The 19,886-nt window shown below is 41.7% G+C and overlaps 2 protein-coding genes across 2 annotated transcripts; one reads left to right on the top strand and one right to left on the bottom strand.

Moving 5' to 3' along the window:
- The first annotated feature begins 1,090 nt into the window (after window positions 1-1,090).
- LOC139341267 (L-threonine ammonia-lyase) lies at window positions 1,091-12,070 on the top strand. Its single transcript, XM_070977686.1, has 11 exons — window positions 1,091-1,363; window positions 4,743-5,064; window positions 6,190-6,306; window positions 6,998-7,239; window positions 7,801-7,966; window positions 9,200-9,299; window positions 9,431-9,506; window positions 9,693-9,818; window positions 10,161-10,328; window positions 10,441-10,498; window positions 11,932-12,070. Exons 1-11 carry the CDS (start codon window positions 1,248-1,250, stop codon window positions 12,028-12,030), a joined length of 1,590 nt encoding a protein of 529 aa, XP_070833787.1. The 5' UTR covers window positions 1,091-1,247; the 3' UTR covers window positions 12,031-12,070.
- Window positions 12,071-14,154: 2,084 nt separating this feature from the next.
- LOC139341401 (transmembrane protein 254-like) lies at window positions 14,155-19,886 on the bottom strand. Its single transcript, XM_070977920.1, has 4 exons — window positions 19,762-19,886; window positions 17,585-17,688; window positions 15,075-15,134; window positions 14,155-14,924 (listed from the first exon to the last, which is right to left on the bottom strand). Exons 1-4 carry the CDS (start codon window positions 19,846-19,848, stop codon window positions 14,804-14,806), a joined length of 372 nt encoding a protein of 123 aa, XP_070834021.1. The 5' UTR covers window positions 19,849-19,886; the 3' UTR covers window positions 14,155-14,803.

Raw genomic sequence — 19,886 nt, 5'->3', positions numbered from 1 at the left:
CTTCAGGTTTTTAATGGTTTGTCAGGTCCGCTCATTGGTAGATACAGCATCTGTGTCCAGTGGGGTCCTTTGCTGTGACTGAAATAATACCATGATATCCGCTCACAACAGCTGAAAACTCACAATAGCTGTTGAGCTGTCTCCTCTTTTTTTATCATATCAAAACTATACCACTATTACCGTGGACAGTACGATGCAGCACACCACTACTGTGACTGACGCATTTTACACCTTAGCACTTTACACCTCAGTCACTACACACGTTCACATTTACCTGCAAATACTGTGTTTGAATCATGTCTGGTGATTATACACAATCCTGTAGTGATGTGAGTTGGGACACACCGTGGAAGAAGCCTGTCCACTGAACTCTGGCATCACTGTTGCTCCTCAGTTCAGGTTCGAGGGACACGTTGGACATCCGATCAGAGCTGAGTAGGATCTGGTCTACCTGCTGAGCTGGCAGCAGCCAATTTACCTCTTCTCCACTTTCCCTAAAGCCCCTGTTATCTGTCTGTCTGGCAGCCTGTCTCTCTTTACAGCTGTACTACATGTACAGTTTGATTGTGTTGTTCAAATTTGCCCTGGGAAGCTTGCTGCTCTGCAGCAACGTGCTGCCTCAGTTTCCTACAGATGCAAGCACAGACATCTGACAGCTGAACAGAAACTCGTCTACTGTTGCCCTCATAGAGAGCAGTGTGAGGTGAAGTGCAATGCACCTGGATTCTAGAAATGGAAAATAGAGATGCGAGGAGTTAGTTGTGACTCTTTTTTGCTGATTTTGCATGTACACTTATCAGATCTTGCAGTTCTCTGCACACAAACCTCCATCTCTATCCTTTCTGTCATTTCTGATCCTCCATCCATAGCCATCCCCTCTGTGTGGTTGAGCCTCCAGATCACTGCTCCCTAGATAAGTCTGCATCTATCTCCTTAAACTGTCTGATTATCGCTACGTCATAGAAAGGGGAAGTAATCCTGGTCTGGGCCCAGGAATAGAGCCCAGGGAGGGGCCAGGCCACTGGAGAGACGCTGCAGAGCCACCGTGCATGTGTCCCTGAGTAATCCCTTCTTAAATAGCTCCTGGGCAGGGAAAGAGGGGGGAGCTGGGACAGGGGACGTTACGCCGAGGGAGCAGCTCCAGTCAGTGTCCTTGTATCCCTCGGACACACCACAGCAGTCGGAAGAGAAGAGGGATTTGGATACGGAGACTTGCTGGACTGTAGGAGGACAGTTCTTCGACCAGGATGAACTTTGCTGCCCAGTTATTCTACTCCAGCTACTTGAGCGAGCGACTTGAGCGTTTGTACTCACCCCGGCCTGCACTGAAAGACAGCGAGGAGAATGACCCCTTCTGGCAGAGGTGGGAAATTACAACATGTAGCCCTGAGGACCCTCCAGACCTTTCCCCCACCCAGCTCAGCCCTGTAGTGTCAGATTTACCCTCTGTCCAGAGTTCGGAAATAGCTCCTACCTCCACAGCCTCAGTGCCTCTTTCTTCAGTTACTTCCATTCCTCCTCCCCGTCCACTTTCTTTGCAGCCTGCCCTGACGAACACAACCTCAAATCTCCAGTCTCTTCCTCCTCCACCTCCTGATCACCTTAATCACAAAAGGAAATCAACACAACCACCGGCTTGTCATCCAAACCCAAGTTCGGCTGCCACTATACCCAAACCAAGATCTAATATACCCCCTTCCACCAATCTTTCTCCTCTGAGGGTACCTCCCAAACCTTCTCCTGTTCCATCCAGGTACCCAGCAGACAAAGCCTCCTCCTCTTCCATGTCCCTGTCTTCCTCCTCTTCCTCAGCGCCTGCTCCTCGTAGAGGAGAGATATATCCAACTTTCAGAGCCCTGGTAGACTTCCTGCTTCGCTTGGTCCTCTACCTTGTCCTCCTCTTGGTCCCCAGGTAATTGTCACAGATTTAGAGAACAACAGAAAAAAATCAAAGAGAGCATTAGGATCAAAGAGGTCATTAATTATTTTACTGCAATACTGTGCTGGCTTTGTGCAATATATAAATGACATCTAGGGCCAAAAAGGGATTGTAAGTACTTCCTCTGTTTGTCTGAGCCAACATGAACAAACTTGATTTTCAGGGTTTAACACATCAGAACAATTTGAGACATGGCCTCAACCATGAAAGAAAAACTGAGCTGAACTTTCATGTACTTTGGTGTGAGTATCCAAACCCACTGGTGCTACATGTGGTACCTAAGTAGGCTAAAACAAACCAGACAAAGAATTCAAGAAAGTTGTCGAACAGGCTCTAAATGACAGAAAGATGCAGAATTGCACTTCTAACAATCCAACATGAACTATCAGGGTCATATAGTGCTAAGAGACATTTTCTTTTCCCAAATGAGCATTTTTCCAGTAGAATAAGGAAGCAGCACAACAGCCTGTCTGGGCATTTAGTCTTTAAAAGGACATTAAGAAGCTGAGATAGTCCAATGATGAAAGCCTGGTGGGGCTGAAACGTCTCCATTTTTTGCTTTGTCCTCACATTTCGTTTTATGTACCATTTTGAATTCAAAGAGTCTATTCCTACTATCTCAGCTCTTCATCACCTCGTTTGAGGAGGCTTTTTGAGGCTTGATACTGGCTGCCGTGTTGCTCTTCCCCCCTTTGATGTTGTTTTTGAACTCTGCTTTTGAACCACAGCACCCTAATCACAGGTGCTGCCTTGGACTTTTCAATTCACAGCTGTGTTAAGAGCACACTGTGTGCCTGAATAATGGACTGAGAGTGACTGACAAATGGGGCAGGGGGCAGCAATGGATGCCGGGGACAAGGTGAAAGGTCATAGTATTGTTAATGGCAGATCATTGTGATAAAAATAGACTGGGATGTTCTCTGCAGTGTTGGCAGATTTAGTCAGTTGTTTGGGAGAACTGCTCCACCTGGTGGTGGCCTCTTGATATTTGAACGCACTAAAAGCTGACTGAAGCAGGTGTATCACTGGATTCTCTTTCATTTTAGTCTCTTGAGTTGCTCAATTCTATCTGGATCATAATGGTGCAAACTCCACCCATCAGCCAGGTTAAAAAGACAATCACACAGCTTCGTTGTTGATCTGAATATGGCTGGCATGGCTCCAATGCACCACCTCGTTTAAAATCTCAAATCTAGCTATTAACCCTTTGTGATCTGCGTTAATGGCTAAGTGACAGGGTTAATCTGCAAAGGGTGTAATCCTATTATTTTGTTTATACTGTGTAAAGGGCCTCCTGATTAACTATGTGGTGAGAGACACAATCGAGTCTGATGTTTCATGTCATAGAGGAATGAGAGGAGTTTCAGGAGATGTTGGAAGAAGCTGAGCTATTTCAATGAATCGCACTGTTTTATTCTATTCAATGCCCATTTACTGAGCTGTTATAAATCAAACTGTCCTGCCCTTGGCCCTAAATTGCCACGATAATTGCCCATGTGTCTCCTAAAAAGAGTGGATGAAAGACCCAATGAATCATAAATTGACTTGTAGATGTAATCTGTCAAAGTGAGTGGAAGATGGCTTGACGCGAAAGGTGAATCAATTCATCTTAGACAGGAGGATCAGGTGTGTGATTATGTGTGATTGTGTGTGTGTGTGTGTGTGTGTGTGTGTGTGTGTGTGTGTGTGTGTGTGTGTGTGTGTGTGTGTGTGGGTGTGTGTTGGGTACATTTATGTATAATACCATGGGTTACCAGGGTTAAGGTCTACTCAGTTTTAATTTAATCAGTTCAGGAATTTCAAACTCAAAAGCTTGTTTTAAAAAGGGAATTTCCACTCAGCCTCAGATGTTCAAAGGACCGGCCTGATTTCAGTGTTTCATCTGAATTTGTTGAATTAAGGTGGTGTGTGTGGGATGGGTATGCAGGTAGCAGATCATGGTTTCCTGCAGCTCTAACACTCTGTACTGACTTTCCCTGATATTGTCTGCTGGAGGCCACACACAAACCTCACTGCTTTCTATTCTGGCTCACATCTGATTAAGACTTTCATTTGTAATGTGACAGGCTTGATTTTGCGCTTTGGCTTCCACTCTGCCCTGCCTTAAGGTCTACTTGTGCTTCGATGTTTCTGTTCCGGCAAATGTTTTATCGAACAGTATGCTCTCTCAGTGAGACTGAAGTTACTGGAAGTTTGATGTCACTCAATTAGCGGTTTAGGGGTTTACCCTTGAGTTTGCTCTAAGACACCCTCTGCTAGATGTTTTTGAGTTACCAATTAACATACTGTATATATCTTCTCTGTATAGAAACACTGGGGATTATAGAGGTTTTACTTAGAAGTTCTCAAAATTTAGCTATTTCAATTGAATCGAGTCATGATACAACAAAGAAAATATAGTTTACAGTGCTACCAGCCAAAGTATTCCATAGTACTCTAGATCTAGATCATTTCTTTCTGAATGTCAGCAGCCACAGGTTTCTATTCTTATACACAGTTACTGCTGAAAGCATAAATTGATTTGACAAGTCTTCCATGGTGGTGCATTCACATGTTGTGGGGAAGTTCCAGCTCCATGACCTGAGAGCTGGCAGCTGAACAACAACCTTTTGAATTCAAGTTCACATGATCTTTTCACAGTATCCATGTGTGAATTGGTTATATATGGGTTTCATTTTCGAGTGTGAAATGAATGTAGGATCTCAGCTCTCTGGCCACAAATCGACTAGCTGTGACTATCTCAAATGCAGCATATTTGATTGGAAAATTAAACTTAACTTCTGTCTGTTGTCGTCTTTCCCAGGGAAGAGTTGCGTCTGGGCCCCAACCAGCCTGGCAGCTCGTACAAATGCGGCCCTGTCAGTAACGGCACTGCAGGCCGCAGACCCACCCTCATTGAACCAGAGCGGCTGAAGGACTTTGGTGAGGAAGAGCTTCTCAATGGCGATGTGAGGGTCTTTGACACCAAGATGGTGGGAGGTCCTGAGATCATGCTTATGGAACCCCCGAAAACCAGACGTGTCAGCGAGTTTAGGATTGTCCCCAAACCCCAGTACCTCCGCTTTGAGGACATCAGCGCTGCAGCCTTCAGGATTCAGACAGAGATACAGAAGACACCCTGCACGGTACATTAACCATGAGCTTATGTTGTGTGAAGTGAGGTGGTGGGAAAGACAGGGGTGGATGACCTCTGACCTCTGTTGGAGGAGCAAACATCATCTCGATCACTAGACAGACACAAAAGGAGTTCTGTTTGGATTTGACGTAGTTTACTGTATGTCTCTGAATTAGAAATATTTGATATGAAACTAATTTCCATTTCCATTTCTACACAACTGGAAATGAAAGACAATAATCTGCACCCCAAAAATGTTCGAATGTCAGAGTGACACAATTTATGGAAAACGATTTAAGAGTAAGCTGTTAATTCAATTATGTTTGTTATTGTGTTTGTAGGTGGTGGTGGTGTTGTACTGGACTTACATTGAAATGTGTTTCTAATGTTTTTCTTCTCCATGTCTTCATGACTGTGTAATACATGATATAATAATACATGATGTGGGCAAAACACTGGAAACAACTCTCAACATAATGCAGTTCAACTCAACATCACTACGACCTCAACAATAAACATGTAGCTATATTAATACCTCTCTGACTGCGTCAAACTGAAGTAAACATTATTGTCTTTGTAAAGGTCTAATCCGTGGTTGAGCTGGTGTATTCTAATGATAACTTCATCAATAGGGTAACCTATTAACAGAAAGTATTTTGAGTTTTGAACGTCATAATACAGAATCATGCAGAATAAATCAGGACATTCTATTCTGCACACACACACACACACACACACACACACACACACACACACACACACACACACACACACACACACACACACACACACACACACACACACACACACTGCACACATGCTGAAAGTCATATATTACTTTTGTGTATTTCCATTCAGTATCTTATCAGTCTGCATGTCTGCTTTATTCCTCGTCATTTTACAGCATTTGTTGCTGTGAGAACAGTCTTCATGCTGTGATCATCCAAGTTTTCTCAATTACATCAGTGTAAACAAAAGCTGTGTACACTGAGGAGCCTGAATCAATTTTGGTTTCTACACAAAAAGATAAACTCAGGAGATTAACTGAATTAATAGTGTTTGGCCAAATCTTAAACTTCCTCATAAGATTAAACAGAGAGCTGCTCTTAAAGTGTTGCCTCTTCTCTGTGTGCAGTACTCCAGACTGTCCAAACAGTACGGGATGGAGATCTACCTGAAGAAGGAGCACCTGCACTACACGGGCTCTGTGAAGGAGAGAGGAGCCCTGTACCTGCTCACCTCCCTCACACAGGTAATCTGCTATCTGTGTGTTAACTGACCGTTACTGACCTGTGCAAACAAATATAGTCTGAGTGTAGCTTTAAGGGACAGTGGCTTGGAAATATGTCCCCTTGCATGTGTACACTGTATGTCTATGAGCAAGTAAGCCTTCCTCTCAACTGGGAGAACTAATATGAAATCCAGTCAACAGTATGAACAGACTTACAGCAAATGTATGTTTCTGAGTGCATGATAAATTCATAGGTTTAACCTAGTTTGAGTTTCTGACAAAGGTAAGTGGTGATGGATGGAGTGCAATGCATTGATGGAAAAATGATCCTCTTCAGTAAAGCCATGTAAAGATCTTCTTTGTGACAGGAAGCATCAGGGATTGTAGGAATTGTGGTACACATGATGAGAAACACTCGCTCATATCCATGTGTTAAATATAAGGCTATCTTAGCTTAGTATAAAGACAGGAAACAGAGGAAACACCTTGCTTTGTTTGAAGTACCAGCAGCTCTAAAGCTCTAAAGTTCAATCTTTTTTAACAACAATTTGCCAAGAAAAGGTCCTGCTCATCAGCCTCTGCAAAACAGTGAACATTTTTATGCTGGAAAGTCAAATTCCAATACACACTAAATGATTTTTCATTGACTTCCACTTGTGTTGACATATATGATATATGAATATATATGAAACATGTGTGTATGTCCCTCCAGGAGCAGCAGAGGAAGGGCGTGATCGTGGCCACTGACTGTAACTTCTCCATGGCCGTGGCTCACCATGCAGTGGAGCTGAAGATCCCGGTGTTTGTCATCATGCCGTCATGCTGCTCCTCACCTCGCCTCAGGATCTACAGGGACTACGGCGCTATGGTCATCTCCTATGGCAGCACTGGCCACGACTCCCAGAACCACGCCCGCCATCTGGCCAAAGAGAACGGATACCTCTACCTGGAAGAGTCAGTCCCACTAATCCACATTTACATTACTATTTACAATGGAAATAATGTGGAGTTAGGAAAAAGTAGCAGACCTCTGCTCGTGGCTACTGAGGCTACATTAGCTGTTACTAGCATTACATATCCAAATCTATCTATCTATCATACTGTGAGTTTGACAGTGTTATAGGAGTGCAATGCTAAATCAGTGGAAAGCTCTTTAAAGCAAGTCTAAGTAACTCTTGCTGAATGATGACTACTGTGGCAATAAGTGGTGGTGGTATATTTTCTTTTCTTATCAATTAAATTTTTCATTTGTAACAAGAAGAATGTTACTTATTCTCACAAATGTCTCACTTTTCCACTGCATGTGCTAATACTTTAGCACACTCTGGACTTCAGTGGGTTGGATACTTTTGGATACTGTTATGGAAATTGGTCATGAATTGAACTCATATTTCTACCACAATTTTCCATTGTTTTCACAGCTAAGAAAAATCTAGTTCTTCTTTCAATTGTAAAGTCTGCTAATCTATAACACTCTGAAGCCCTTCACCTCTCTATTTGTTTTCTGATGTCCAGAGATGAGAGTGCAGCGTACCTGGCAGGACTGGGAACTGTGGGCATGGAGATCTATGAGCAAGTGTCCAAACTGGATGCAGTGATTGTTCCTGCAGCTGGACAGTATGGTCTACTGGCTGGTACAGCTGCAGCCATGAAACACCTCAACTCGCAAATTCTTATCATCGTAAGTTAGATTGCTGAGATCCATGGAGGCAGAATTTCTATGCATCTGTATATCACTGTCAGCTACATGGAGAAGATGAATGCTGTCAGTGCTGTTTCTTAAAATGAGGTCACATTCCCCATGAACCCTTACTTCTTATTGCAAGGAAGAGATTGTTATGTGCCTCCTAAATCTCCCCAGTGTTGATCCAAATGCATTTTTTTCATTCTGCTTGGATTTCCTTAACAAGATAAATGTATTTGAAGTGTTTTCTCTTGTTCCAATATCTGCCCACAGCCGACACTCTGACAGCCTTAGCTCTGTTTACACTGGAGGAACAGAACAGCCCTGTGCTTCTATTTTCAATCATAAATATGTAAATATCGCTGTGTATGAAGAAGCAATCCATCAAGTTTACTGCCAAGTGGAGTCAGTAGTCATCATTATAAAATGCAGCATACTGTATATGTTGGTAAATGCTACCAATCTTCCCATAGATTGTATTTATTTGTATATTTAGACCCCCATTTGCTTCTGTAATAATAACAGGAGCTCATCTCTGTGGTCCTCATATTATATTGACAACACTTCAGTGAAATATCACATGACATGACACAGAACACCTGACATCCATACATACCAAAAGACTCAACAATATTAATACAAACAATACAAACACTGAGAAAAAACAACAACACTATAATTCAAATACCAAACCCCTGTAGCAGAATAAATGGCTCTATATAATTATGTCACCTCTTAACGATATAAAGTAATCAATGAAGCAATATACATTAATCAGGACCAGATTTGACCAATCCATTTCCTGTGTAAATGAAAACACGTCACAGTAATCATACAAATCTTTCCAATTTCATTAACATTAATATTAAGGATGTAGCACATCTAATTACAGCAGGCAGGATGCTGCATGAGGGGTTTTATTTTGAAATGTCTGCAGACTGAGTATACACAACTGATGACGTTCCCATGAGCCTCTGCTGTACTTTGTGTTTGGTGCTTGCTGGTATTAGCAAATATTAGCATTTGTGCTAAAAGGGTGACATGGGAAAGATTATACCTGCTAAACATTAGTGTGTTAGCACTGAAATGATTTGCATGCTGATGTGAGCATTTAGCTCAAAGCCTCACAGAGCTGCTAGCAAGGCTGTAGACTTAAACATGGTGAAAAAATACAAACAGAATAATCTCAGAAACTGACTCAGTTTTCACAGAATGGTCTTTCTTCAACAGGGAATTGAGCCAGAAGGTTTCCCTCTGCTGCTACAGTCTCTGAAAACTGACAGTCCAGTCAAAGACATACACAGCAACCCCAATAAGAAACTCTATGGAGGTAATGTTATCAGGACAGAAATGTCATGCCAACACTTCATCATTATCTGCACACTCTTCAGTTGGAAGCTCAAATGGGTTTTTAGTTTCCTGTTGACACTGAACGTATGCCAATTTTCTGTCTGCTCTCAGATCTTATGGAGCGTTCGCTGGGTGTTAACACTTTCCAGCTGGCAAAGAAACTAGTAGATAAAGTCATCTCTGTCAGGTACTGCATCTCCATCTATTTGAATGCTTTAACTCAGAAATTACATGTCCGTTATTATGTAAGTAAATATGTCCTATATGTTCAAAATGAAGTGCTTTGCTGTTCTGAGCCATCTTTACATTTTGTCATTTGAAGTACTGACTGTCTGACTCCAACTCTTTTTCTCTCTTTACCTCTGCCTCACAGTGAGGAGGACTGTTTGGTGGCAATGCTGCGGTTTCAGGAGTTTGAACGCTCTACTGTGGACACGGAGGGAGCCATGGGACTGGCTGCCATCTTGGCTGGGCAACTCCCAGAACTGAGAGGCAAAAAGTGGGTCAGATATGTTAATATTATTGAACCTGACTGAAAGAAGCTTAGAATTAAAGCAGCCCTCTTCATGTTAGTCAGAGGAACCAAAAGCTTCCTTGTGTATTTGAAACAGAATTTTTTTTTTTGAAACAATGTAAAACGCCTCTGCATCATTTTAAATGCTGTTTAGTCCTAGCTGAGACATTTTTCTTCAAGTCAGAAAAGCTGACTTTTTGGCAATAAAAAATGTCAGTAGAACTAATCCATTTGGCTGCAGATGAAACGACTCCCTCTGTGTGTGTGTGTGTGTGTGTGTGTGTGTGTGTGTGTGTGTGTGTGTGTGTGTGTGTGTGTGTGCTGCAGGGTCGCTGTAGTGGTGAGCAGCGCTAACATGGAGCTGGAGCTGGTGAGGCAGTGCGTGGACCGAGCCCTGGTGCTGGACGATCGGGTCAGTAAGTTCACTGTGCAGCTGGGAGAATGGCCGGGAGACATGGCTAAGCTGCTGGACGTCCTGTCCAGAGAGGACGTCAGGTAGGGTTGACAACCTTCCATTTAAAGTTTTTTTGCTCCGTGGTTTCATGCTGACACCCATCCTGTGACAATGCTGCCTTTAATTTTGTTGCTCTCTGTCTTTTCCTCCCAGGTTGTTGGATGTCTGCCATCGGAGACAAAGCAACAAGGCAGACCTCTTTAAGGCAAAGGTAGGCAACTAATCTGTCCTCTTCACCACATTCTTCTTCCTCCTCTTCAATCCGCTCATCCACCTTTAAGTCACTGCCATGGCTTTGAATTGGCAGGAAAATTGTGTGACTAATAAGGCAAAAAATACAAATCAAGTAAAATGTAGAGATATTTTTTGTGCTGATTTTGCAGATTGTGCATCCAGGAAGGGCTCAAACTCCCACTGCAAGAAATATTGGTACTACTTTCTAATGAGGCACCCTTCGTAAAGTAGTCACTAATGGCTTTATGACAAATTTAAAGTCCCCCTCCAGTCACAAATGTGATCTGTCTCTTGTTCCTACGGTTGAATGTTTGGGCTTCAATATGCAGAATGATGCATGTGCAGTCTGACTCGACAAGACTGTTTTCATATTCTTTGCTGAAAGTGTAAATTTTCTCTACACTAACTGAAAATGTGATTTTAAGAGGCAGACCTACGAGCAGGATTTATGATGTCACGGAGTTGAGAGGCCAATCCTGGTCCAGTATTCATCCATTAAAAAGAACAGTTTTGGGGTTGTCGGGTTGGAAAATCTCTCTGACGGGTTGGTCCAGGATCTGGAAAAGGCACCAAATTCATGACAGCAACTTACTTACAAATACATATTCAGTGGTTTAAAACCAAATATTAATGACTTTAAATGCAGACTTGATAAACCTCTGAGTATTTATTAATGGGTTACCGATATTCATAACTGCATCATTACTGAATAGAAACTATAAACAGAATTAATAAATTATTTATTAACCATTAATTAAGTCCTGTCTTATCCTATCTTATCTTATTGAACTAAACTTTTGAAAGAAGAAATAACTTATTCTTCCCTTTACAGCTGAAATGTTTAATTTACAAGTTCAATTCGATACACTCATGGCTTTTGCTGCTACAGCCTTACCTGGTCTGGTATGACCGTTAGCTATAATGTTAGCCAATGTTAGCAAACTATAAATACGTAACTATAGATTTCCGTTAAACTGACAGCACTGAGCTATTTTGCTAATGACTCTCCACTGCTTGTGCTGCTAAGGTGACATTTTAACATTTACTGTTACGGTGATCAACCTTACAGAGTCACGCTTTAAAATCGTATTTTCCTTGAAGTAAATGAAAAACAAAAGCTGCCACTGGAAAGCAGCTTAATTCATGAATCTTCTTGAACAGTTTTATACCAGACTTGCCTTATTCCACTGTATCTTGTTTTAAAAACTTAATGAAACTGTTGAATTCATTGGAAACACGCAGAATCGCTCCATCGTCTCCTGGTTCTGCATTACTGCCTCTAGTTTACACCAACTCATCACTGCACTGTTATTTCACCTGCAGTGTCAAAAGGTGAAAGGTGTTGCATAATTAACTGGCCTTAATTCTAGTATGTGTGTGTGTAGGCTAATTGTATACCTGTGTTGACAGGTGGAGTGTGTGGTGGAAACCAGGGATAAGACACAGAGCGCTCAGCTGCGCAAGACACTGAGTGAGCGCTACCCCTCTATATGCTGGCTGGACCGGTGATCACAACAACAACATGAACACAAACTATATTTATAATAGAAAACTACAGAAAATGTGAGATGATGTGCAAACACACCCTGTAACATATACTACTATGATATATGAACTCTGTTATAGGAATCTCATTAAGACTGGCTGTTAAGCAAACCTAAGTGTGGACAGAAAAGCCTTGAGATTATAGAGCAAATGTAATTCAGATGACTTCTGTTGCTTATGCTGCTATTGTTCTTTCATCATTGCACCCTGTAATTACAGTAAAGTGGTTAGGCTGCGTTCAGGAGATGAATATAGTTCTTATAGTTATTCACAGAGTATGAATCATAAGCTGTAGATGCAGACTTACTCCTCCCTCCTTCCTAAAGTAAGTACAGACTACACACCTCCCTAAACCACCAGCATAAAAGATGTATTTTTCAATCCAATTTGTTTTGAAATTCTTGTACATATTTCTGTATTTATACTGTCTGAGATGGTAGAGTCAATCCAAGTAAGTGTTCTCCGAATAAAAATGGACTAATTCTGTGATCTGTTTTCATGGTTTTGTGATGTGTTTTTTTTTTTTTGGGGGGGGGGGGGGGGGGGGTAGAGAATAAAACTGGATTCATATTTCAAATATTTTCCTCCACTATTCTCTCGCTGTCTTGATAAAAGATGATGATTGGTGTAATTTCTCAAGAGTAAAAGTGAGACAGGAAGTGAAAGTGCGTTGTATCTGTGCTATCCATCCCTGATTAATGGCTGGAGACAGCTCTAGTGTAGACTGGGCTGTTTAAGACGGGCTAATGCTCTTAAGTTCATAAGCAGAGGACATCGTGACCCTGTGCTACGGGTTCAGCCTCATTCAAACGGCGTCGCACTGTTTACCTGTGTGACATTAACACCTTCCTCTGCAAGAGGTGAAACAACATTCAAAGAGGTGATTTAGAGACCCAAGCTGGAGTAACACTATGTCCTTTAGATAGATAGATAGATAGATAGATAGATAGATAGATAGATAGATAGATAGATAGATAGATAGATAGATAGATAGATAGATAGATAGATAGATAGATAGATAGATAGATTCACAAGAGTTAAGGGTTCTTGGAATAGTTATCAACCAAACTCTGCCAAAACTTTTGGTTCAGAGTCACATCTGTGACATTTTCAGCCACAGCAGGCAGTTTTCAGTGGAACCTGCTCAGCACCAAACAAACACAGTTAGTGACTCGCTGGAGAACATTGTGGAGCATTTAGCATCTAAAAAGAGACATGTTTCCCTCAGGAGCAGATGGAGACAAGAACAAAACTGAATGAGAGTTAATATTAGACTTACATTTGTCAGGTTGTTTCCAACATGACTTCAAATGAATGCTAATGTTGCTCGGTGTCTGCTGGATATGTAAATAACATTCAGCAACTAACATGTTTCCCCTGGCAACATAAAAGCTGTGAATCTGACAGTGTTTTAACAGCTTGTTTCTGATGCTCCTGAATGGCCAGAAAATCAGTTAATGAATACATGTTACTTTCATGCTTTTAGCTGAGCTAGCAGCACAGCTCTAATGATGGTGATGTCAGTCTGCTGGTTGGTGCACTGCTTTGGATGGATTTGCATGACACTTTGTGGACATTCATGTCTACAGAGTGAATCTGAAAGACTTTGGTGATCCAAATTAAAACTGATTTTTCTACCATGATGTGGGCATTCATGGTTTTTCATGTTCCCCACAAGATGAACTGAATCACTTTGGTGATCTCTTAACTTTAACTTCAAAGTTTCAATTTGACAAAGACTTGGTTTGTGACTAAATAACTGCAAATTTGATGACATGCCCATCAGCTTCAGTAGTCCTGCTTTGTGTTAAGTGCTAATTAGCGAATGTTAGCAGGCCAACATGCTAAACCAAAATAGTTAACATGGTAAACATTACTGCTGCTAAACATCAGCGAGTTAGCATTGAATTTGCTGGCATGCTGACGTTAGCATGCAGCGCAAAGCACTGTTACCTTAGTGCACCTTTTGGCTCTTTTTTTTTTATTTTGAGTGACTTCTTCAGTAAATTTCAATAACGTACAGGATGAAGTCCTACATTAAGAACAGTTACGAGTATTTAGAAGAATGTAGAATGTCAGCCAAACACATTTCATGCAGTTTGCAAGTAACTCTTTATTTTACAGCACAAACATTAAGAACTTCCAGTCTGTAGTTTCACAGCACTTCAGTATAAGAAAGGCAAAGGTAAACTAAAATGCTCACAGCAATGCTCTTTATTTTTATTCCAGAGAACTTTCGAGGCTGGTTGCAGCGTATCATCTGCAGCCAACCTGTCTGACGATATGTTCATCACAACAGCTGAGAAAAGATCCCTCCTACTATCAGCCAGGCTGACTGTCAGCATCACGAGAGTACAAAACAATTTCATCAAAGATTTTTCTTGTATCACAGTAAATATTCAGCCCAGCTTTGATGCTGGTAATATTATTATCAATAAAAACTTTAGATTATTTAGAAAGGCATAGTTGTGCTTTCTATTCTCTATTAATAAAAAATCTTTGGGATGAAATGGAGATGCATGTCCATCAAAGAAGCACAGGAAGCAGAATATACTAAGTTGGAAAATTTGTAGTGTTGTAGGATTCACTTCAATCCTTTCAAGTTAAAGGAAACGGTACCAAAGAAAAGGCTCAGACGTCTTCTTCCGTTCAGTGGAAGAAGACGAGGCACAAGGAAGCGTCTGATCCTCTGGGTTCATCTATTGCAGTGTTGTTCTGTCGGCTTCTCGGGCTGGTGTCAGCGTTGTTTGGGACGCTCCGGGTCGTAATTGACGAGCAGGCCGAGGGAAAAGTAGCCAAGCAGGAAGGTTTGGAAAAACCACAGGCAGCGACTGGTCATGTTGTTGATACCTTTGTTACTGCAGGGGGCATAGAGAAGAAATAATGAACAAATGCCAAGATGGCAGCTGACTGCTGATCCCCATGGCCAGTAATTTCATATCATTATTATTATGATGATGAGGATGAGGGCACCATCCAGTGGACAACCACGTTCTTGTCATCCTTACCTGCACACCATCAAAGCAACAAAGGCCTCAAACACATGGATGGCAAGGGCGACCCACCACCTGTAACAAAGAGACGTGTCAAACTCCACAGACTTTTATAATGAATTCAACAAGGATCATCTACACATCGCCCTGGAGCGACAGTGACTTCACACCATGTTCAATTTTCCCTCATGCAAAGATGAACACCGACAGACGGATTGGCAGGAATCACCTGCTGGCCTGAAGAAGATCAACCAGTTCACAAATATCAACCCACTAATGACTGAATGATGTCTTTCAGCTGAGCTCTCTCCTGAGAAAACACCCAGCGGCTGATCTGTATGTCACATAACTTCAACAACAAAACATCCTGTACTGATTGCTGTCCTAACAGTCCACTGGTGCTATGGCAGGCATGTGACTTAAACCACTAATTAGCAAAGTGCTCCATCAGCGGAGGTGGTGGGAACGATCTGTCAATGGGAAAACATTCAGGTTGTAGTTGATAGTTGATTAAACAGTGTATTTGAGCCTTGTGAGGGTGCTTTGCACATCATTTGATTGTCACTGATGCTTCTCTGCTGTAAAGACACTCTGGGTGACTGCCTTTCCTGCTAATGAGGGAAAATCTCAACACTTATATTAGAGCATGTGAGAGAAACGGTGCCTTCCAGATTGAGCTCTGACATGTTTTGTATTTTATTTGGAACTACCAATCTTCAGTGTTAAGGTCTTATTACTCAAAGGAAGAAATCGACAAGAGTATTTCCAGAGGACGGTGTTTGAAACTAGAGATCGACCGATATGGATTTTTCAGGGCCGATACCGATACCGATTATTAATAATCAAGCGAAACCGATAGCCGATATTTAGAACCGATATTCGTTTGCAGCAAAAGTATAAACTTTGGTGTCAAAATTTAGAGTAGCACCCCTGGGATTAGAATGAATACAGTATACTGTTTGTTTGTTTTGTGTACACTGAAAAAAAGACCTTAACTTTTTGTAAAATAACACAAACACAAAATCTTAATTGAAATACCTTTAAGTTTAATTATTTTTAAAACAAAAAGTGCAGGGGCCTTCCAGCAGCAGGAACCTTGGCTCACTACATTTATTTGATAGCTTTAGTAGTTACTTTTCAGATTAACTTTTTACATAAAACAGCAGAATGAGTAAATAAAGATTAAACTTTCAGGGGTTCCCAGAGTTTTTCCACTTATAGCTCCTTATTTATTATCATATTCATTTATATATATTTAGAGTAATAAAGGCATATTCTGAATCTCAGAACAGAGGGCTAGATGTAAACTCTTGTGCTTATACTGTATGTTGTATTACATAAATAAGAATAAGGCACTTAGCAACTGTAAATGCAAACAATAAAGGCTTCATTACACACGTGAGTTGTAGACGCGACTGTAAATTTATTAACTGAAAAGAAAACACACGGAGAATAATCTCTTCGACGTGTGCTCTCTGCCTGACTTATATTCCTGGACTTTACGAGTGACAGGCAAAAAGACGATCATTTAACACCAGTAGTTACGTTGCTGCACCGTAGTGTAGTGAGAGCACGAGCGCTGAGGGAGAGGCGACTGTAAACAAACAAGGACACGTTAGCATGTAGCACTGGTAAACTTATTGGCTATAATCACCTCTGGTGTGGTTTATTGATAAACCAGGAGCCGCCCCACGGGCTGAGACACGTTTGGAGATTTATTATTCCCACAAAGTAACGGTAACCGAAAGGGCCTATATTATTATTGTGCGTCTGACCACAGCTATAAAGCGGTTGCAGCAGTTATAACGTAGCGGTGGGCCATCATGAAATACGCCTTGTTGAAGTTGTGAACAGTTTCATCTCCAGAGCCAAACAGTGGAATTCAGCAGGTTGTCCTCCCTTATACTTGCTATAGTCTACCTACCGGTATGTCGTTATGTCTTTTTTTTTTATTAAGTAAGGAGCTTCAGGTCATGTTCACTTGGTTATGTCTTTTTTTGTTGTTTTTGGCACGCAACACTATTTATCTTGCAAAGTTGTATGCTTGATGTGATTAGACAAGCAGGTCGGTGAAATATCAACTCTGGGCTTGCATGTTATCACTGAAATTAATCATAAGGTTGTGGTGCTTTTAAAACTTCATCATAGAGGGTTTTTATTGCAACTTCAACTGACTCTGTCGCCTCGCCTCTGCTGGATCACCGGAGCAGTTGTCTGCTTCTCCGTGTCTGTGGCGCTGCATGTAGAGGCTTCAGTGTTGATTGGCTGTCACTGACTCACTTGTGCCATGTAGCCAATCAGTGAGGGCTGTGGGCGGGATATTGTTACACAGGCAAGAGTGGTGACTTGAGGTGGAGAGACGGCTGCATCAGAGCCAAAGGAGTGAGTTTTAAAACACATTTTATCGGTTATCTCTGGAAAAAATGGCCGATGCCGATCAGCAAAAAAATGCCGCATATCGGCCGATATTATCGACCAGGCCGATAATTGGTCAATCCCTATTTGAAACCACCTAACACACTTACCCTTTGTACAAAGTGTCAGCATGGTTATCCACAAGGTATCTGCAGAAGGTGCCAAAGGGGCCGAGGTACTGAAATGGGATTCTTTCTGGCGCAAACACAGTGCACTGCAAAACACAGACACAGGAGTTGAACATTAACAATTAATACCCTGACACACTGGCTTTTTAATATTTTTTTTAACCCAAAATGCATGACCAAGTACTTCAGGGGTTCTCACACATGACATGTAAGTCAAATGACTGTCTATGATTGCGACTGTTTGTGTGAATCACCATCTCTGTCTGACCAAAGTGAGCGTGACTGGCTCTTCTTCTGACAGCTGGCTCTGTGGTCCCCCACATTCTGGTCAGTAAGGCGTCTATTAGGACTCCTGTTCATGGGGTGGCTCCATGAATGGCTCCTTGCAGCCATTCCGATCATAATTGTAACGGCTGTATCGACCAAAAAATGACTTGCTGGCCTTGTTGTGAGATATGCCAATGAAATTAAATTTGATGCAGTTATGAAGGAGAATCAGTTCTGCTCCACGTCTTTTTTTGTAAGCCTCGTCATGTGAACCCAAAATGAGAAAATATGTGAATTTGACTCCACATCTTCTATGTTACTGTCAGAATCTCGGTTTTCTGCACCTTTACAGAAATAAAGCTTACAAACAGTTAACCTTGTAACATCCCTTCAAACAGAAATAACGTTTTTAACAGGGGTTAGAGCACAATCACTCGTTTCCACTGCATCCCATTCACTGCCAATCACACAACACGAAAGCATTCTGAAACAAATCCCACAAAAAACATTTTACCACCTTAATATTAGTAATTATAACAGTAAATTAAAGCAGAAGATATTTTTGTAATTACACACCTATACCCATATACCTCTCCTGTCCACCTGGGACATGTCAGGCATGTGTCCATATGGAAAACAAAGGGGTGCTGTTGGAAGGGCCCCTCTGCTGCTTTCCATTCATGGTTTGGACTCCACACACACACACACACACACACACACACACACACACACACACACACACACACACACACACACACACACACGAAAATGTTGAAGTATGTTCCTTCACCTACTATTGATTCTGAAATAACTCCAACAATCAACCCTGCTGTGTGTTAGTCATTTCGTCCACACAGGAGGGCCCCTGTCCACAATATATGACTGAAGCTGTCCGCGATAAGGGACCATTTACACCAAATCCCACTAGAAAAGTTACGTGCTGTCTTTTTGTCCCAACACATTTCAAGCCCGCTGACATTTCATTCATATTTTTTTCTACTGGTCAATTAGAGATATTTTATTGATCAAGCATCAGTTCATGAGCTGCAACGAAACCCCAAGACCGGACCATCGATATGAACATTTGCCAGAGAAACAGGGAGCATTTAATCAAGATTAGCATATTTTGAAAGGAGTTTGGCACGTTTCAGTTTGCTCTTATGTAACAACATAAGATGTCGAGGCAAACTTTAGGCAGAGTTGGCCGAGCAGAGGACAGCTAATTCCTCCACTGGACTTTGCTCATGAGTTTGTTTGACCTGTGCTCTGAATGAGTATCGATATTTTTGTAATTACACACCTATACCCATATACCTCTCCTGTCCACCTAGGACATATGGAAAACAAAGGGGTGCTGTTGGAAGGGCCCCTCTGCTGCTTTGGACTCCACACACACACACACACACACACACACACACACACACACACACACACACACACACACACACACACACACACACACACACACACACGAAAATGTTGAAGTATGTTCCTTCACCTACTATTGACTCTGAAATAACTCCAACAATCAACCCTGCTGTGTGTTAGTCATTTCGTCCACACAGGAGGGCCCCTGTCCACAATATATGACTGAAGCTGTCCACGATAAGGGACCATTTACACCAAATCCCACTAGAAAAGTTCTCGAACTCTGAACTCGAAGGCTACTCTACCACTATAAGGAATTTTACCAATACCAAGTGTTAAACTGCTATGATAAAAAGAAAGAGAACTTCATGAAAGTACCGTTGTTTAGATTCCAGAAAAAGACACAAGCCGGACGACATTTGACGAAACACAGCACGGTGGCATTTACAATACCGGGATAAAATAACGTCGAACACTTGTTTTTGTGCATCTGACTTCGATTAAATGTGATTTCATGAACTTACGGTGAAATATGCCAACGCCAGGCTCACGCTGACAAACCAGAACATGCTGGCTCTTTTGAAGTAATCGCCTCCGTCACTTTTAGCCATCGCTGCAACCGTTCCGCGTTGGTCCCGCTGTCAAATGT

The sequence above is a fragment of the Chaetodon trifascialis genome, chromosome 13, assembly GCF_039877785.1.
Source record: "Chaetodon trifascialis isolate fChaTrf1 chromosome 13, fChaTrf1.hap1, whole genome shotgun sequence".
In the NCBI taxonomy this organism is placed as follows: Eukaryota; Metazoa; Chordata; class Actinopteri; order Chaetodontiformes; family Chaetodontidae; genus Chaetodon; species Chaetodon trifascialis.
Note: the sequence above shows the minus strand (reverse complement) of the source record. Positions and strands in the feature narration are given on the sequence as shown.

What these genes read in the sequence shown, in the direction of transcription:
- LOC139341267 (XM_070977686.1), top strand. Translation starts at nt 1,248, where the DNA reads ATGAACTTTGCTGCCCAGTTATTCTACTCCAGCTACTTGAGCGAGCGA. An exon ending in TACAGAAGACACCCTGCACG is followed by an intron (nt 5,065 to 6,189) that starts GTACATTAACCA and finishes CTCTGTGTGCAG; the next exon opens with TACTCCAGACTGTCCAAACA. An exon ending in GATAAAGTCATCTCTGTCAG is followed by an intron (nt 9,507 to 9,692) that starts GTACTGCATCTC and finishes TCTGCCTCACAG; the next exon opens with TGAGGAGGACTGTTTGGTGG.
- LOC139341401 (XM_070977920.1), bottom strand. Translation starts at nt 19,848, where the DNA reads ATGGCTAAAAGTGACGGAGGCGATTACTTCAAAAGAGCCAGCATGTTC. An exon ending in GCTGACACTTTGTACAAAGG is followed by an intron (nt 15,135 to 17,584) that starts GTAAGTGTGTTA and finishes TCTTTGTTACAG; the next exon opens with GTGGTGGGTCGCCCTTGCCA. An exon ending in GTTGCTTTGATGGTGTGCAG is followed by an intron (nt 14,925 to 15,074) that starts GTAAGGATGACA and finishes TGCCCCCTGCAG; the next exon opens with TAACAAAGGTATCAACAACA.